The sequence below is a fragment of the Arvicola amphibius genome, chromosome 15, assembly GCF_903992535.2.
Source record: "Arvicola amphibius chromosome 15, mArvAmp1.2, whole genome shotgun sequence".
NCBI classification, from domain to species: Eukaryota; Metazoa; Chordata; class Mammalia; order Rodentia; family Cricetidae; genus Arvicola; species Arvicola amphibius.
The window spans coordinates 36,336,711-36,353,809 of NC_052061.1; the positions used below are offsets into that span (position 1 = coordinate 36,336,711).

The window sequence follows — 17,099 nt, forward strand, 5'->3', positions numbered from 1 at the left end:
TCACGCCTGATGTGGCATCTGCAGTCCTCACAGTATGTGCTGATGTGCTAATCGCTGGAACTGGCTTACAGGCTAGATGCAAATCTAGGTTTCCAATATAGGTCTGTACCTACTCTTGGCAGCGATGAGCCAGGAGCCCCAGGAGGGCACTAAGAGGTACACAGAACAGCTCACCCCAGCTGGGGACAGGAGGTCCTGGATGACTCGTGCACCATGGCCAGGACTGTAGGGACCCATCTTGTTGCCCTTTGCACTGACTGGCTCAAGTCCCTGCCTTTCACCAGGAGCCTGTTAGCCTCAACACGAGAAAGCCTTGGGACAGCCAAACCAAATGCAGAATGTCCCTAATATTTATAATAAGATATTTTAGATGTACAGAAAATCTAAACAAATGGGATAATATCCATAGTTTTCCATTTAGACGGAAATTCTGTCTTTTCTTATGTGTTTACTCTGTCAATATTTTTTTAAATATTTATTTATTATGTATACAAAATTTATTTATTATGTATACAATATTCTGTCTGTGTGTATGCCTGCAGGCCAGAGAGGGCATTACAGATGGTTGCTGGGAATTGAACTCAGGACCTTTATAAAAGCAGGCAGTGCTCTTAACCTCTGAGCCATCTCTCCAGTCCCCTCTGTCAATCTTTTAAAACCTGTTTATATACTGTATTTTAATTTATTCCCAAGTAAATAATAACTTGAACTATTTGAGAATACGTATGTATTCCTAAATTGCCATTAATCCATAGCTATATCTAAGTAAATGAGCCACAGTTCCCTGACATCCTGTAATGTTTGTGTGTACACAAGTGCCTCCTCCTGGCCCCACGTTCCTTCCACGGCCAGTCAGGTTTCACCTGTGTGCTCTCCAGCTTCCTCTAGTCTAGTGAGGTGAGCAGTCGTGCAGACAGTTCCGCATTCCTAATCCCTGGATTAAAGGCTACATTTCCTGATCTCTGATATATCTGAGTTTGGTCATATGACCCCTTCCGTTCAGTGTGAAGGCACTGGGTGGTCTTTCAGGGAGGTCTTTTCCGACCACAACACGAGTGTGGAGCTCTGGCATGCGCATTAGCCCTGGGGATCAGGGTCACCCTCCAGAGATGACAGTGGCAAGGACAGAAAGAGCTTTGTGGAATGGCTAATGGCTCTGTCTACTTACTCATCACTTTAATGCCGTAAGCTAGACCCGCTTTTAAGTAGTCAACCCTAACCTCAGCAAGGAAAGGGACTGAGGCCTCTCACGACTGTGGATCGGCCCGGGAGAGATGTTGCTTTCTGCTGAGAGGGACTTCAGGCTTTTTCCTCCAGGTGCGGATCTTGGTCAGTGCACCACAAGAATGCGATGGGAGTCAATGGGTCACCTAGTCTTGAGTAAGTGCCACTGTGTTGAGTAAGTCTTGGCAGCCAGGGGATCTTTCCATAAGAACCCCGTGGTCCTACGGGTGGGAAATAAAGTCCGTGTACCTGGACACCAGGGGACATGACTGAGAGGCATCTGTGCAAAGTGGAGGTGACCTGAAGTGGCACCCAGTTGGGCTGTGATAGGCCTGGGAAAGACACAAAAGCAGCTTTTCAGCAGGGCCTGGGAACTGACGCAAGGGCCAGCTCGCCAAAGGGCTGGACCTTTGGGAGAGGGAGGGAGCTTAGCCATTTGCATTCATCAGATGACCAGGAGGTGGTTCCTAGGTGTGGGAAATCCCAACTGGAGAGTACCCTGCAGGAAATGAAAGGAGGGACAGTGTGAGGGTTGAGCCACTGCTCCTCCTGTGTTCCCGTCAACCACTTGGCTTGGGCCAGAAGCAAAATGGTTCAAAGGATCAGAACTGGCTCCTGTCCCAGCCTTTTTCTTTTAAGCCACCAACCAGCTCCCGAATCACAACACAGAGACTTATTATTAGCTTTGAATGCTCAGCCTAGCTTAGGCATGTTTCTGGCTAGCTCTTTTAACTTACATTAACCTGTTCGCTTTATCTACCTTTTGCTTTCTTAGTTCTGCATATCTTACTCTCACTGCTTCTCTGTGTCTGCCTGGCTGGTGTCTGCCTGGCTTCTTGTCCCAGGCGTCTCCCTCATTCTCTCCTCCTTTTGTTCGTTTCTTCATTTTGAGCCTAGGGTTCTCCTATTTATTCTCTCTGCCTGTTAGCTCCACCTATCCTTTCTCTGACTAGCTATTGGCTGTTCAGCTGTTTATTAAACCAATCAGGTACCATAGGCAGGCAAGGTAAAACAGATGCTTTTCATAGTTAAACACACATCCTTACATCATTAAACAAATACAGCATAAACAAAAGCAACAAGCTTTTACACAGTTTAAGTAACATTCCTCAGCAGAAACAAAGTAACACATCTTTGCCTAGTTAAAATAATGTTCTGCCACAGGCTCTTCCTGCCCCAGACAGAGTCACTGAATGCCCTGGCTGCAGCAATTTCAGTTTTTTCTCCTGGGTGCTGAGTCTGGTTCTTGTTCTTCCTTGTTCAAGTTCATTCTCGTTCTTGTTCATTCTCGTTCTTGTTCATTCTCGTTCTTGTTCATTCTCATTCTTGTTCATTCTTGATCTTGCTCATTCTTGTCATTTTTTTTCCTTCTCTTCCTCCTTTGTTTTTTGAGACAGGGTTTCTCTGTATGTAGCCCTGGGTGTCCTGGAGCTCACTCTGTAGACCAGGCTGGCCGAGAACTCAGAGACCCACCTGTCTCTGCCTTCCGAATGCTGGGGTTAAAAGTATGCACCACCACTGCCAGAAAATGAACTTTTCTTTTAATTTTTGTTTTTTGAGACAGGTTCTCACTATGTAGCTTTGGCTGGCTTGAATCTATGTAGATCAGACTGATCTTGAACTCACAGAGATTTGCCTGCCTCTTCTGCCCCCCCTTGAGCCTGATTCTTAACAGTCTGCTGTGGATCCTGAGTCTTGGGACCCAAAATATATCAGATTGGTGAGATCAGGATTTCCATTTTATGTGAGTCTCTAACCATTAAGAACAAACACAAGCGTGTGCATAACTGGATCTGAGCTGTGTCCTTCATTCTTTAATTATTTGTTGGTGCAACCCTGCTGTCGGTGGCTGAGCTATGTGCTGGGATGGGGATGACCATGCTTCGCTACCCTTAGTCTCTGGGAAGCCACATGTGAATACAAGGGGCAGAATCCTACTGCTCACATCCCACAGCAGGAGCAGGAGCCTGAGCTCCACAGTGGGGAGGGGAGTCACTTTTGGGTTACCGGGTGTGTGTGGTAGCGGATTCCTTGGACTGACTGTTCAAAAATACAATTCCATGCTAACTCCACCCCCACCAGAGCTATTCATCAGGGGATTGGGCTGTGTGGCTCCTCCCAGCTCCTCCTAACAACAGTCCCCTGGTTGGCACTGGGGGACTCTGTTGCCTGGATGCATGAGGCCGTTTGCTTGAGCTCTTGCCTAATAATGTACTTTCCAGCCATGGTCTACGTGATCTGTGCTAGCTCCTCACAGCCCTTCCATGGTGTTCTTGGATGTCCCTGGAGGCCTGGGCTAAGAGGCCCCTTCTCTCAGAGCCTTGCTCTCTTCAAAGCACTGGGCTTCCCAGCTTTGGGGGTGTCAGCGTTTTAGTGGCCTTCTTCCCACTCTGTTGGGTGTCACTGCCATGTTCATAGTTCAGATATGATACACAGATTTCCACATGACCCACATAGCTAATAAGAAATGACTTCAGCCTGGCCAGCATGGGGAAGCACTTCTGGGGAAGCCATATGCTAACCCAGGACCAAAGGGTCTGCATCTGCTGACTCCCAGAGGTGACTTTGGTGGGAACTGGACCCGATGGTGCGAAGGACCCCTACTCGCAGGAAAGGTCAGCCTGCAGATCAGGCCCCCTAGTGGTCCTGGGCTTGGCGTATGTCTTAGGCCTATCTCCTCTGCCTACTATTTCTTCCTTTGTTACTCTGAGCAAATTCCTAAACCTCTGTCTCAGCTATAAAGACAGGCTCGTTAAATGATGGCAGGTCCTCCTGCCTTGGGGACTTGACGAATCTAATCAGTAGTGCTCAGGATCCAGGCAGAACAGTGCCTGGCTCATGGTAAGGACCCTCACATGTGGCCTGTCATTACTGTGTGACCGCTGCCTTTTCTGTAAGGGGCTTGTCAGGCTGGTTCTGTAAGGACCAGACGTTCAGGGCTGTAGAGAGAGCAGGTAGCGCTTGGCTGTGGCCTTGCATCATGTTTGCCCCCACCCCAAACTCTGAGGGCAGAGGTTCTGTTTACTCTCCATGTGGTTCAGCAAACAGAACTGAGTTGTGTGCCAGCATTGCTGGGGACACTGATGGCAGAGAATAAGCAAATGCCAACATGATGACATTGGTCATCTAGGCTCCACGAGGCCATCTGTCCTACAAATGCAGAGTGAAGGAAGTTTGCAAAGTTGGCATGACTTTTGGACACAGTTTGTCTTTAGAGTTATAGTAATATTGTTTTGCCTTTGACCTTTGACCCATCTCTTATGGGGAAAGGCCGACTTTATTGACAGTTGTGACAGACTTCACGTGTTTCCTGTCTCTGCAAGGGGTTGGCTTGAGGATCATGTTTAGTTTGGCAGCCAGGATCTTGGGAATTCCTCCTTTATGCAATGTTTAGGTTGATTTTGGGAGGACGCTCATGTTTTGGATAAGTTTTTCTAAAAGCTTGAAACTTTGGTACATATAGTGCAGACGTTGGCACGTTTGTGTGCCAGTGGTCCAGTTTCTGAGAACAGAATCACAGGCACTCAGAACTGTTGCTGGGAAGCAGTGCCTGTGTTCCCAGAAGGGCAGTGCCGCGTAGTCCCTGGCAGCTGATTGCTGGGTGACGTTCTAGAAATGAGTGTCTTAACGGGAACATCTGTTTAATTTTCATATGGAGACAAGGTGCAATTTTGAGCAACACGCTCTGGATTCCAACACTCCTCCTTTGATCCTGCTGGAAAGTCGTGTGTACCCCAGGAAAACATGGGGTTCTCTGTCCACGCTGCTCATGCTCTTGCCTTCCCTGTTCCACCAGTTCTGAGATGCCGCTTATCTTTCCATTTTGAATGTTTGTCATGTGCATGTATCACACACAGACACACACACACACACACACACACACCACTAGCACCATCATCACCACTACCTATAACAACACCCAAAATAAAAAATCTGATGTCTGGGTGCCCACCATCTCACAATCAGACATAACAGAGAAAAGGTGTCCTTGGCACTGGGATTTAAAAAAAAAAATCTCCCCAGGAGAGAAAGCAGCCAACTTTGTGAGCTGCCGAAATCCAGGGTTCCTGCTGTAACTGCTTTCCGTGCACAGTTTTCGCGGCAGCTCCTTCTAGATCCTGCCAGCCCTTGCATTTTTCCTGCCTCCATTGATGATTCTCATCGCGTGCATTAGTCATTCTCAAATCCCTACGAGGACGCTGGCTCCCGGAGCTCGAGGCTTCCGTCTGATCTGGTCTCTGCTGCAGACTCACCACCTGGAATGCCCAGGCACGCTGAAGACTCCAGAGCGACATTCGGCCAGTGCATGCATGGTTCTTTTGTGTTTAACTGCCTGATAAGCTCATTCCTCACACACTGTCTAACCGAAGTGTTTTCTGCTCGGCCACTAACTGACCAAGCTGTCCTTTCCAGCAGTCCTTTGAGTGAGTTGAGTTAAGAGCCAGAGCTCAGAGCCTCCCCACCCCGGCTTCCTCTCAGCCGCGAGGCCTCCCCACCCCGGCTTCCTCAGCCGCGAGGCAGCTCTTCCTTTTGTCCTCTTCACTGTTGCTCCTCTTTATAATTTTTTCCCACAGTATCTTGGATTTCCCCTTTCCCTTTAAATTCTTCAACAGTAAATTTATCCTAATTTGCTTGCATTTCAAGGTATTTCCTATCTATTGGTAGGAACTGTGTTTTATAAAGCCTTTTGGGCTGAACATAGGCCTGTAATGTCAGCCACTTAGTAGGCTGAGGCAGGAAGATGGCAAGTCAAAAGCCAGACTGGGCAGCTTGAAGCGGCCATGTCTCCAGACATAAAATGAAAGAGGGTCAAGGATTTAGCTCCCTGGCAGAGCATTGCTCCGTGGGCACAGTGCCCAGGGTTCTGTCCCCAGCACCACCAGATAAAGTGTTTATGGGGTGGATTATTTCTCTGTTGCTGTGGAGAAGAAAGAGTATTCTGGCTTATGGTTCCCAAGGGGAAGTCCATAACGGCAGGGAAAGCAGCAGCAGGTGGCAGGAGCAGGAACTGGATGAGAACATTCTAGACACACAGGAAGCAGAGGGAGCTGGCAGGAAGAGGGGCCAGGGTGGAAACCTCAAGCTCTTCCCCAGAGATACATGTCGCCAGCAAGGCTGCACACTCTAAAGGTTCTATAACCTGCCCCAAAGTGCCACCAAGTAGTCAAGCACACAAGTCTATGGGGATGTTCCTACTCCGACTACAGCACCCTTCCCTGGCCCCACAGACCCATGGCCTTGTCATGGAATGTGACATACAGCTAGCCTGGCTTCAAAAGTTCTCATTGTCTTTCAGTCTCAACACTGCTCAGGAGTCCAGTGCCTCTTCTGAGACTCAAGGCACTCTCTTAGTTGTAAACTCCTGTAAGCCAACATACAAACTACATACCCCCAACATACAACTGCACAGAATACACATTCTTCTGGAGAGAGGAAAGGGAAGAAGGTAGTGGTATCATTACAGCCCAATCACACACAAAAATAAAAGCTGAAAGAAAGATTGGGGCGTTGATCTTAAAGAATGTGGCCATGTTGTTTTTTGGAATAAGGTGGGAGAGTTTGGGACTTTGGACTAGAAAAGCAGCTGAATGCTCTACGCAGAGGTCAAGGGCCATCCTACTAGCAGCCTGGAAGACAGTAGCACTGAGAATAATGTGGATAGTGAAGGCTCAGCTCATGCGGATTTAGAGGGAAGCAAGGACTTTATGAGAGGCTGTACTAGGGGCTTCATGTGATATTTTGCAAAGACTCTAACTGACTTCTGCCAAAGTCCTAAGAACGCACTCGAAGCTGAAGTTAAAAGTAACCGACCTGCCAGATGGTGGAGGCACAGACCTTTAATCCCAGCACTCGGAAGGCAGTGGTAGGTGGATCTCTGTGAGTTCGAGGCCAACCTGGACTACATAGAAAGTACCAGGACATCCAGGGCTACATAGAGAGATCTGTTTTAAAAAAAGATTTTTTTTAAAAAAGTGTAATTTCTCTGGCAGAGAAAATTTCAAGACAGTATAATGTTGAGTCTTTAGAATGGTTATTACAGGCTACGCTTAGACAGGTCTACAATGAAAAAGAGCAAGTGGAACAGAAAGAAATAACAAAATATGAGCCTAGGAAGCTTAGTGTTGACCCCAAGACAAGTGGGAGAAAAGAGGCTGTGACTAATTGTTAAAGAGATTAACCCTGTTGAGGGACGGCCACCCACTCTGCAGTGGAAGATGGGAAGGGTGGCCTCAGGGAAATCCCCTGCTACAGCCTGTGGAAGGAGACAGGACAGCCTCTAAGGGATTTCAGAGAGAGAAGTGGAATAATACAAACAGGTGTGGTTGTTTATGCCTGTAATCCCAGAACTTGAGAGCTGAGGCAGGAGGATTGCCAGTACTCAGTGGGCCGCTTAATGAGTTCTAGGCATCCTGAGCTACAGAGTGAGGCTCTATTTCAAAAACACAAAGGCAACAATAGCAGCAGCAGCAGCAGCAACAAAACCCTCACCAAACCCCACTCCAATCAGCAATAACTGAGTAAGGTAATGGAGGTAGGAGCAGAGAAATAAAATAGAACTTGTGGGTGTAATTACATTAAATATAAATAAAGCAAATATTCTAATTAAAAGGCAAAGGGTGGGTAAGTTCTCTAGGTGATATAGATCAATAGAGAAGATGGTGCACAGAAACAGTAATTAGAAGTAAGTTCGCTTATCCCGAGGGACCTTCCGGCAAAAGAGTTACTATAGGTGAACGAGGACATTTCATGATTGGTGGTTGATTCCAGTGGAAGAGGCAGGAAGTCTAAAATTGACTGCACCTAACAACAGAACTTGTGAAAAAAAGACGGACCAGTGTTCGAAGCCACACGGAATACGTTCAGTGAGCATGGTTGGAAATGAAGTTAGTATGGAGAAGTCATTAAAACTTCCATGTTTGCAAGCTCAGCATCATGTAGCGTGCACGCACATTCACATAAATAAAAAAATGAATAAACCGAATAAGGTATGGAGCAAACAAGACAGGAAATGAAAACTGCCAATATTTTTCAATGGCTGAGTAAAGTGTGTTAAAACATGGGATGTGAGTCAAGGGCTCAGGGGAGGGCGTGGCTTTAAATGTATGTCTCATAGGTACAGCGCTTACATTGATGTAAGCTTCTACTTTAAGAAATTCAGAAACTAAAACACACCTAGGACAGATAGAGGGGGGAGGAGGACAGATAGAGGGGGGAGGAAAAGATATGGCAGAGAAAATGGGAGCCGTTAGGCCAGGTATGGTGGTCTAGACCTGTACCCTCAGCACTTGGAATGGAGAGGCATTTAAGACCAAGTTTGAGAACACCCTAGATTACATGAGACTCTTCAAAAAACTAAAACAGGGGTTTGGAGAGATAGCTCGGCAGTTAAGAATGCTCATTACTATTGATGAGGCCCCAATTTCAGTTCCCAACACCCATGTAAGCCCAAGTGTGTGACTTAGAACTGACTGTTACTAGAGCTTCAGGGGATCTCAGACCCTCTTTGGGCCACCTTTCTGGTCTCCATGGGCACTGGCACACGTATGTATACATGCCTGTACACATGCACAGAAAAATAAAAAGGCAAAACAAACAAGTCAAACCAAAAGAAACTAAAAAATGGGGAGTCCCCGACATAGAAAAGAGACAAACAATATAAGAAGTTCAAGGGAGGAACCATTGAGACAGCACAATGGCTAAAGGCACCTGCTGCCAAGTCCGGACCTGAGATCTATCCCCAGACCTACATGGTGGAGAAAGAGGAACTGGCAAAGGCAAACTGGGATGGCACGGACAATGGACCGGGGCTTGAGGTGGCAGTACTCTGCCTTCTCTGCTTAGCTGATGCTGCCGCCTAACAAGCCTTCTCCAGGCAAGCGCCCTCTCCGCTTGGGCTTCTGAACACCATCCACGTGGTCTGTACCAAGCTGCGCTGGTTTGGGCAGGTCTCAGCTGGGCCAAGCGCTTACCGCTTACCCGTGTTTACCATGTAGAGGGCTTCTGAAAAGAGGAGCCGACTGACTGTGGCTAGATCCCCCCCCCGCCCCCCCCCCCCCCCCCCCCCCCCGCGTTCTCCTTAAAATGCTCCGGCAGGGCAGGAGCTGCTCAGGTTCCTCCACACGGCCCCTGGATTCTACATTTAGGAAAGTGACAGCAAGCCCAGGGGCCAGCTGTATTCCAGGTCTATCTTCGAGCTGCATCTGCACCAGTTCACAGAGTCACGCAGCCACACCCAGATGCAAAGGTTAGGGAAACAGGGTCCCCTTAGGAACGGGAAACCATTAGAATCACTGCACGGGCACAGTGGGGACCTGGCTCCCCAAACCCTGCTCACATGGATGACTCTTCACATTTCGTGTTTGAAAACTTGAAAACTAAAGTTCCCGTGTCACTGGAGGGTACGGCTGTGCGCTTCACCGCTGAATTTCGCTTGCTTCCCTACCCCCCCCCCCCCCCCCCCCCCCCGTGTGGCAAAGTTCACTTACTATTTATTTCCTGAGTTATTTTTTACTGTGATAAAATAGATAGAACGTACAGCTTGTCTCTAGCCCCTCTCAGCTTCCATTTCAGCCGTGCGGCTCACACCTGCAATGTTGTGCATCAGCACTGTTCCGAAAACATCTTCACCAGCCAACCAGAAACTACACAGATATTAAGCAACAGCTCTCCTCTTCCAGCTTCTGGCAGTTTCTTACATTTTAAAAGATTGTGTGTGTGTGTGTGTGTGTGTGTGTGTGTGTGTGTGTGCACGCGCGCGCGCACATGCTTAAGGTCCATGTGGTTCGATCCACCATGTGATTTCTGTGCAAACTCAGGTCTTCAGGTTTGGCCGCAAGTGCCTTTGCTCACTGAGCCGTCTTGCCAAGCCCTTCCTCTAGCGGTTCCTCATCTACTTCCTGCCTTGTGAATCTCTCTTTTGGCTCTTTCCACTTGGGAGGTTTCCGAGGTTATGATAGGAGGTGTCAATCAGCTCTATTCTTTTCCGTAGGGGGATAAAAGTCTCTGGCATGTGCAGATCAGTCTGCAATCTTCTGACGGACCCCTGGGCTGTTTCTACCTTTCTACCACTCTGAAGACACTGCAGGGAACACTGCCAGAAAGCCTCTTGTTTTAGTTCCTATTGGTGGACACCTTGTTGTATGACAAAATTTTTCCTGGGGAAGATGCAACACACACGTCTGTTCACCCCAGATAGAGGTCCCGTGACAGATCAAAGTATCACAGCACCAAAGTCCAACTTGGTTAGCCAGTGTGTTTTAGCGGGGTCGCTGATTGGAATTTTTTTTAATATTTATTTATTTATTTATTATGTATACAGTGTTCTGTCTGCATGTATGCCTGCAGGCAAGAAGAGGGCACCAGACCTCATTACAGATTGTTGTGAGCCACCATGTGATTGCTGGGAATTGAACTCAGGACCTTTGGAAGAGCAGCCAGTGCTCTTAACCACTGAACCATCTCTCCAGCCCCCTACAAGAGCAGTATTATTCCCAATGCAATCACCTGCTACTTTGTGCGTTGTTGAAAACTATAAGATTTTCTCGACTCTCTGTTGTTCAGGCATTTTCATGGTTTTCCAGTCTTCCATCGTGTGACCACACCGCACATCAGTTTCCAGTCCCCTGTTGATATGTATCTGTGTTCTTCTCAGTTGTTTGATGTAATTCTTTGGTACGATCTAATTTAAAAACAGCTAACTTTTTTTTTTTTTTTTTTAATGAGTGAAGCCATGTGGAATGAGTGAACAGCATAGCAGGGCAGGTGTCTGACTGAAACAGTGATGTTTCTCAGCTGCCTATCTTGACTAGAAACTGGCCTACGAAGCCCTGCTATTGAACTTGCTCTGTGTCTACACTAACCACTTGGTGTGGTTTTCTGCTAGGAGCAATCAGAGGAGAGAGACACAGGCTCATTTCACTAATTTCAAGTCAGAACACTTAGCAACAGGAAGATGTCCACACAGGTTAGGAAGCAAGTGTGAAATGCGAACCTGTTGTTTACCCACTGGCTCTCCCTGAGGGAGGCTGCAGGTGGGTGGGGGGCTCTGCCCCGGAGAGTCTATCTTGAAATGATCCTAAGATAAAACTTTGTCAGCACTGAAAACTCTGGAGTGAAAGCCAGCATGAGGGTCCCATGTTTAGTCTGTACTACAGCTGCTTTAATTACTTAAAAGATCAAAGGGCCAAGACCCAATAAACCCAGTCTACTGATTGCAGGTTCCAGAACTTTTCACAACCAGGAAGGAGATGCCCACACTTAGGTGCGTGGGTGAGAAAAGGAAACACTTCCTTTATAGTCCCAGCTAGGTCGGGTCACAGGGGTGTCTAAAAGGGCTTTGAAATAACTCAAAGAAAGATCTGATAATCCCCTCCAAAAAAATAAAGTGTCAGATTGACAGGCCCTCTTCTCTGTTCCACCCTCTGGGGTTTTCCACCACTGTGGTGACTGGGAGGGGTCACGAAGCTGCCAGCTTTCTTCATGATTTGTAAAATAGTACCACGGGAGAGGTATGAAGCAAGAGTTCAACTCTTGAAAGGGGTTTGGTTTGTGGTCTGATTACTGGCATAACTGATGACCTTGGCCGATATTGTGCAAACACGGAATTGGAAGAGGAGGTGGGGTAGAACCTTGGTGCATAAAAGGTTCAGTGGGAGTCACCACAGTACGGACCTTCCTTCCGGAGAGCGGCAAGAGAGGCCCAAGATGAGGTGAGTCCACGGTGCACATCTTACACTTGGGGCACTCGGTGGGAGAAGTGCAAAAATGGAGCAGGACCAGTGGGCTAAAGTTCTAGGTGAGGCAAGCCCATGGGCTGTAGGCTGCATGCTGCTGAGGATAGCCGTGAATGCAACTCAACCCAAAACTGTAAGCTTAGAGAATTATGATACTTACTTCCTTCTTTTCTCCCTCTCTCCTTCTCTTTCCTTCTTTCTTTTCTTTTTTTCTGTAACCTGATTGTGCAGTTTGAGTTGTGAGTTTTGCAGGTGACAATGTTATGCTGAAATGTCAAAGGCAGGATGTGCCTGGAACCCCAGGGAGTGAAGGGCCAGTGACCAAGCCCCTCCTCCTGCATCCATGCATTCACACGGGCTGGTTATCTCTAAGGAGAACTTTTCCTCTTAAGTTTATAGAGGTTTTGTTTTGACCAGGTACATAGCAGCTTCCCGGAATATTGACTATGCCTATTTATAGACCAGCTTTTAATGAAACAAAGACAATAGTCTCACATTTTAGTGACACAGTCAAGGCACCCGGATTTCTATCAAATTAGAAAGACTTTGGAGGCTGAGAAAAGACTAGAAGCAGAACATCACCAAGAAATTCCTGCCTGGCCAGCATCTGCTGGGATTTGGTTACCTTTTAAGTGTGGTCTGTGCACCAAGGATGGCCAGCCACAGTCATGCCTTTAGGAAGTCGGTTTTCTCCAGGTAATCATCTGGCATTCTTGGGTTTGATATACCACCTTTTAAAGTCAAACACTCAGGGAGTGATACGGACAGCCAGACCTGAGTTAGGGGTGACGGTGCGCACCCGGTGACTCTGGAAACTGAGTTTGTGACAAGCCTGGGCAATGAGTGACACTTAAGAATAACAACTATGATGAGTTATACATTAAAACGACCATTTCAGCCGGGCGGTGGTGGCGCACGCCTTTAATCCCAGCACTCGGGAGGCAGAGGCAGGCGGATCTCTGAGTTCGAGGCCAGCCTGGTCTACAAGAGCTAGCTCCAGGACAGGCTCTAGAAACTACAGGGAAACCCTGTCTCGAAAAACCAAAAAAAAAAAAAAAAAAAAAAAACCGACCATTTCAATATGGGACACTTCCGAAAGGAGTGAGAATAGAAAAAACAAACCATAGCCCTCACCTTTAATTTAGCTACAGTGTGCTAACGGTGTCTTCATAGCCCAGGACTTCACTGACAAGCAGCAGAGGCTTCTTGCGGGGCATCGTGGGTCATCACTGAGAAGGGCTCACAGCTCTGTGCCTCTCTCCACTCCGTTCCGCTTTTCTCACCCCACCTCCCTCGGCTGTTTTGAGACAGGCACTTGTGATGTAGTAGCACAGGCTGTTCTCAAAGCCCTGATCCTCCTGCCTCTGCCTCAGAGTGTGGAGAGTTGCGATGGCATGGATGCTGTGATACTGGCGGCCTTCCTTCCTCTGTTATGTGGTCCCTCTCTGAAGCTTGGAAAGAATTCCCAGTGATAGGGAGTTTGCTGGTATATCTGGAATTTGCTGAAGCCTGTGGGGATGGGGTTGGCGGGTTAGGGGTAAGGAGGATGCAGCTCCATTTTCTTTCTTTACTGGCTTCTTAATGGAAAGGTGTGTGTGTGTGTGTGTGTGTGTGCGTGTGCTGCAGGACTACACGTGCAAGGCGACCAACTCTCCATCTTGCCACCCCTCTGCAGAGCCCTGGGAGTAGTTGCCACCCTCCTGCTCTGGGGACAGCTCTTTGCTGTGGACTTGGGCAATGACGCCATGGATACTGCAGGTGAGTCTCTGGGTTTCCCCAGGAACTGTGCGCCCCAGCACGGCTGGGGCCCAGTGTGGCCCTATCAAGGCTTCACCATGTGAGGGAAGACCCAGCTCCTCTTCCTACCCTCTTCTTCCCTAAATCTTTGGGGCTTCCCTTCCTCAGCTTCCACTCGGGGCCTCTTGGCTGACTTTTCATAGGAAGCCATCTGGGCATTCACGACCCTTACTGGCTTCTTTTTCTTGGCAGATGACAGCTGTCCAAAGCCCCCGGAGATTGCAAACGGCTACGTGGAGCACTTGGTTCGCTATCGCTGCCGCCCATTCTACAGACTGAGGACCAAAGGAGACGGTCAGGCCTGGATGAGCGTCCCTCCCTGCACACCCCTGGCCCTGGCTGGTGTCCCTATGATGGATAGGGCCAGGGTACCTGGCCAGAAACCTCATGAGTACTGTCTGGAGCCAGGAGAGCTAGATTCTCATAAAGTTTATGTCTCCTTTTGGAGGTCCTTCTGCCAAATTAAGTTGTCTCAGCTTCCTGTTTTGGGGCAGCAACTTCATAGCCCCTGTTGCCCGGGAGTGCAGTCTTCACCTATGACACTGGGCAGCCTCACTGTTCTTGACAGTTTCTAAGAACGTTACTGTGTCTTTAAAGCTCCTGTGGGTCTTATAGCATCTTTTTTTGCAGAGTCTTATAGCATTTTTTTTTGACAAGGAAACTGAGGCACAGCCTGTGAGAGGCAGAGTTAGGGTCTGTCTGAATCCTGACTTCTTCCTGTCCTATGCTGCCATCTGTCATGACTGACTTCTGTCCTGCCAGGCACAACATGATTCGTGACTCGAGGCCCAGTACTCCGGCCTTCCTTTGCTCCCTTTCCTCCGACGCTTTAACCCTTCTGGTTAGAATCTCCTCATGCTGCACTGAGGCCGGATTTGTGTCCTCTGACTTTATCTCTTCCTTTTGTTTCAGGAGTGTATACCTTGAATGATGAGAACCAGTGGGTGAACAAGGACCTTGGAGAGAGACTCCCTGAATGCGAGGCAGGTAGGTGCTGAGGTCTTAGAGGGTGGGCGGGGATCGAGGCTAACATGTGGCAGAGCCGTGTTCCTCTTGTGTGGTCTGAATATGGGAGAACCAAGACAGGGGTTATAGAGAGCAAAGCAGGGACAAGACGACTCCCAGAGAGCTTAGTAAGTGGCATGGCCATTTAGGCCCAAGGGGGTTGGCTCAATCAATGGTCTAAACAGCTTCCCATGGAGATGCCTCCAGACAGAACACCTGCTTACAGAGACTTGGTCAAAGGTAAAGTGAATGTCCCAGGAAGGAGCAGGCTAGGGACAAAATAAGCTAAGCCCACAAGGGGTAAGGCAGGACATGGGGGGCAGCTGGGACCCCTGCACTTCATAGTTCTCCCCTCTTCTGCCTGGATAAGGATTTTGCTCAATTTCTACGATGGGTGGCAGGAACTGCCAACTGGCTTTGGGTTAATTTCAACATCTGTAAAAAGTCTGTGTTCCTGCCGGGCGGTGGTGGTGCACGCCTTTAATCCCAGCACTCGGGAGGCAGAGGTAGGTGGATCTCTGAGTTCGAGGCCAGCCTGGTCTACAAGAGCTAGTTCCAGGACAGGCTCTAGAAACTACAGGGAAACCCTGTCTTGAAAAACCAAAAAAAAAAAAAAAAAAAAAAGTCTGTGTTCCTGCTAACACTGCTGCACACCCATCTTTGAGAATGAAACATACACACAGCTTCCAGTCCTTTCGTTGAGTTTCAGAGACTTGTGGAATTTTTGTGTGTGATAATGTTTATATATGTGTATGTGTGTATGCAGGTATATATATTTATATAGTAGTTTATCAGCCAGGGTTTAAAAAAATTGTCTGAGTCACGCAATATGTAAATACTAGAAATAAGAGGGACAGGTGGCAATGGCAGAGCGAATGTTGCTTGGTGTAGAAACAGCAGCAGCTGATGCTTCCAGGGCCTCCGCGGGTGGGGCTTGCTCTCATTCCTCCCTCCCTCTGCAGTGTGCGGGAAGCCGAAGAATCCCGTGGACCAGGTGCAGCGCATCATTGGCGGCTCTCTGGATGCCAAAGGCAGCTTTCCTTGGCAGGCCAAGATGGTCTCCCGCCATGACCTCATCACGGGGGCCACTCTGATCAGTGACCAGTGGCTGCTGACGACGGCCAAAAACCTCTACCTGAATCACAGTGAGGACGCGAAAGCCAAGGACATCGCCCCGACCTTACGACTCTCTGTGGGAAGAAATCAGTTGGTGGAGATTGAGAAGGTGGTCATCCACCCCAACCGCTCTGCGGTGGACATTGGGCTGATCAAGCTCAAGCAGAAGGTGCCTGTCAACGAGAGAGTGATGCCCATCTGCTTGCCTTCCAAAGACTACGTGGCACCAGGCCGCATGGGCTACGTGTCTGGCTGGGGGCGGAATGTCAACTTTAGATTTACTGAACGTCTCAAGTATGTCATGCTGCCTGTAGCTGACCAGGACAGCTGTGTGCTGCACTATGAGGGCAGCACAGTGCCCGAGAAGAAGACCCACAAGAGTCCTGTGGGGGTACAGCCCATCTTGAATGAACATACCTTCTGTGCTGGCATGACCAAGTACCAGGAAGACACCTGCTATGGCGATGCTGGCAGTGCCTTCGCTGTTCACGACCTGGAGCAGGATACCTGGTATGCAGCTGGGATCCTGAGCTTCGATAAGAGCTGCACTGTGGCTGAGTACGGCGTGTACGTGAAAGTGAACTCCATCCTGGACTGGATTCAGGAAACCATGGCCCAGGACTAGTGCAGGGCTGACTGGACAGCTATGCCCAGGCAGGCTGGCAGTCTATGTCTGAGAACACTCTTCACCACGGAAGAAGGGGGAGTGGAAGGGACAGGGCACTGCTCCGTCAATAATAAAGAACTTGCTTCTGACACCTTTGTAGTCTGGGGCTTTTATTCTTTTTTTTTTTTTTTTTTTTTTTTTGGTTTTTCGAGACAGGGTTTCCCTGTAGGGGGCTTTTATTCTTATTTACAGTACTGGGCGGCCAGGCAGGGTGGACTGGAAAAATGGGGACCCCCACATCCTGAGGTGCCAGGAAATCCCTAGAGTGTTATAGACTGCCTGCGTTGGGGAATGTTTATGAAACCCAGGTCTGAGGGAGATCACTGTGACCCTTGCTTTTCGGTCAAGGGAAGAGACTTTGAGAGGTGAAGTGCTTTGGTTACGGTCACTCAGCTACTCAACGATGGAGCTGAACTTGACCCTGGGTCTGCTTGACTGCAAACCCTGAGCTCAGTAGCAAATCCTATCACCTCTCAGAAGTGGGTGAGGAGAGCCTGTGAGGCGTGTGAGCTCAGAGTGGGACAAGGGTTGTGATAAAAGCCTGTGTTTGTGCTTCC

General features: G+C 48.5%; 1 protein-coding gene across 1 annotated transcript; it reads left to right on the forward strand.

The window, feature by feature from the left end:
* Window positions 1–11,853: 11,853 nt before the first annotated feature.
* On the forward strand, window positions 11,854–16,631 carry LOC119802248 (haptoglobin). Its single transcript, XM_038313206.2, has 5 exons — window positions 11,854–11,933; window positions 13,633–13,715; window positions 13,947–14,048; window positions 14,667–14,741; window positions 15,722–16,631. Exons 1-5 carry the CDS (start codon window positions 11,929–11,931, stop codon window positions 16,498–16,500), a joined length of 1,044 nt encoding a protein of 347 aa, XP_038169134.1. The 5' UTR covers window positions 11,854–11,928; the 3' UTR covers window positions 16,501–16,631.
* The last annotated feature ends 468 nt before the right edge of the window (window positions 16,632–17,099 follow it).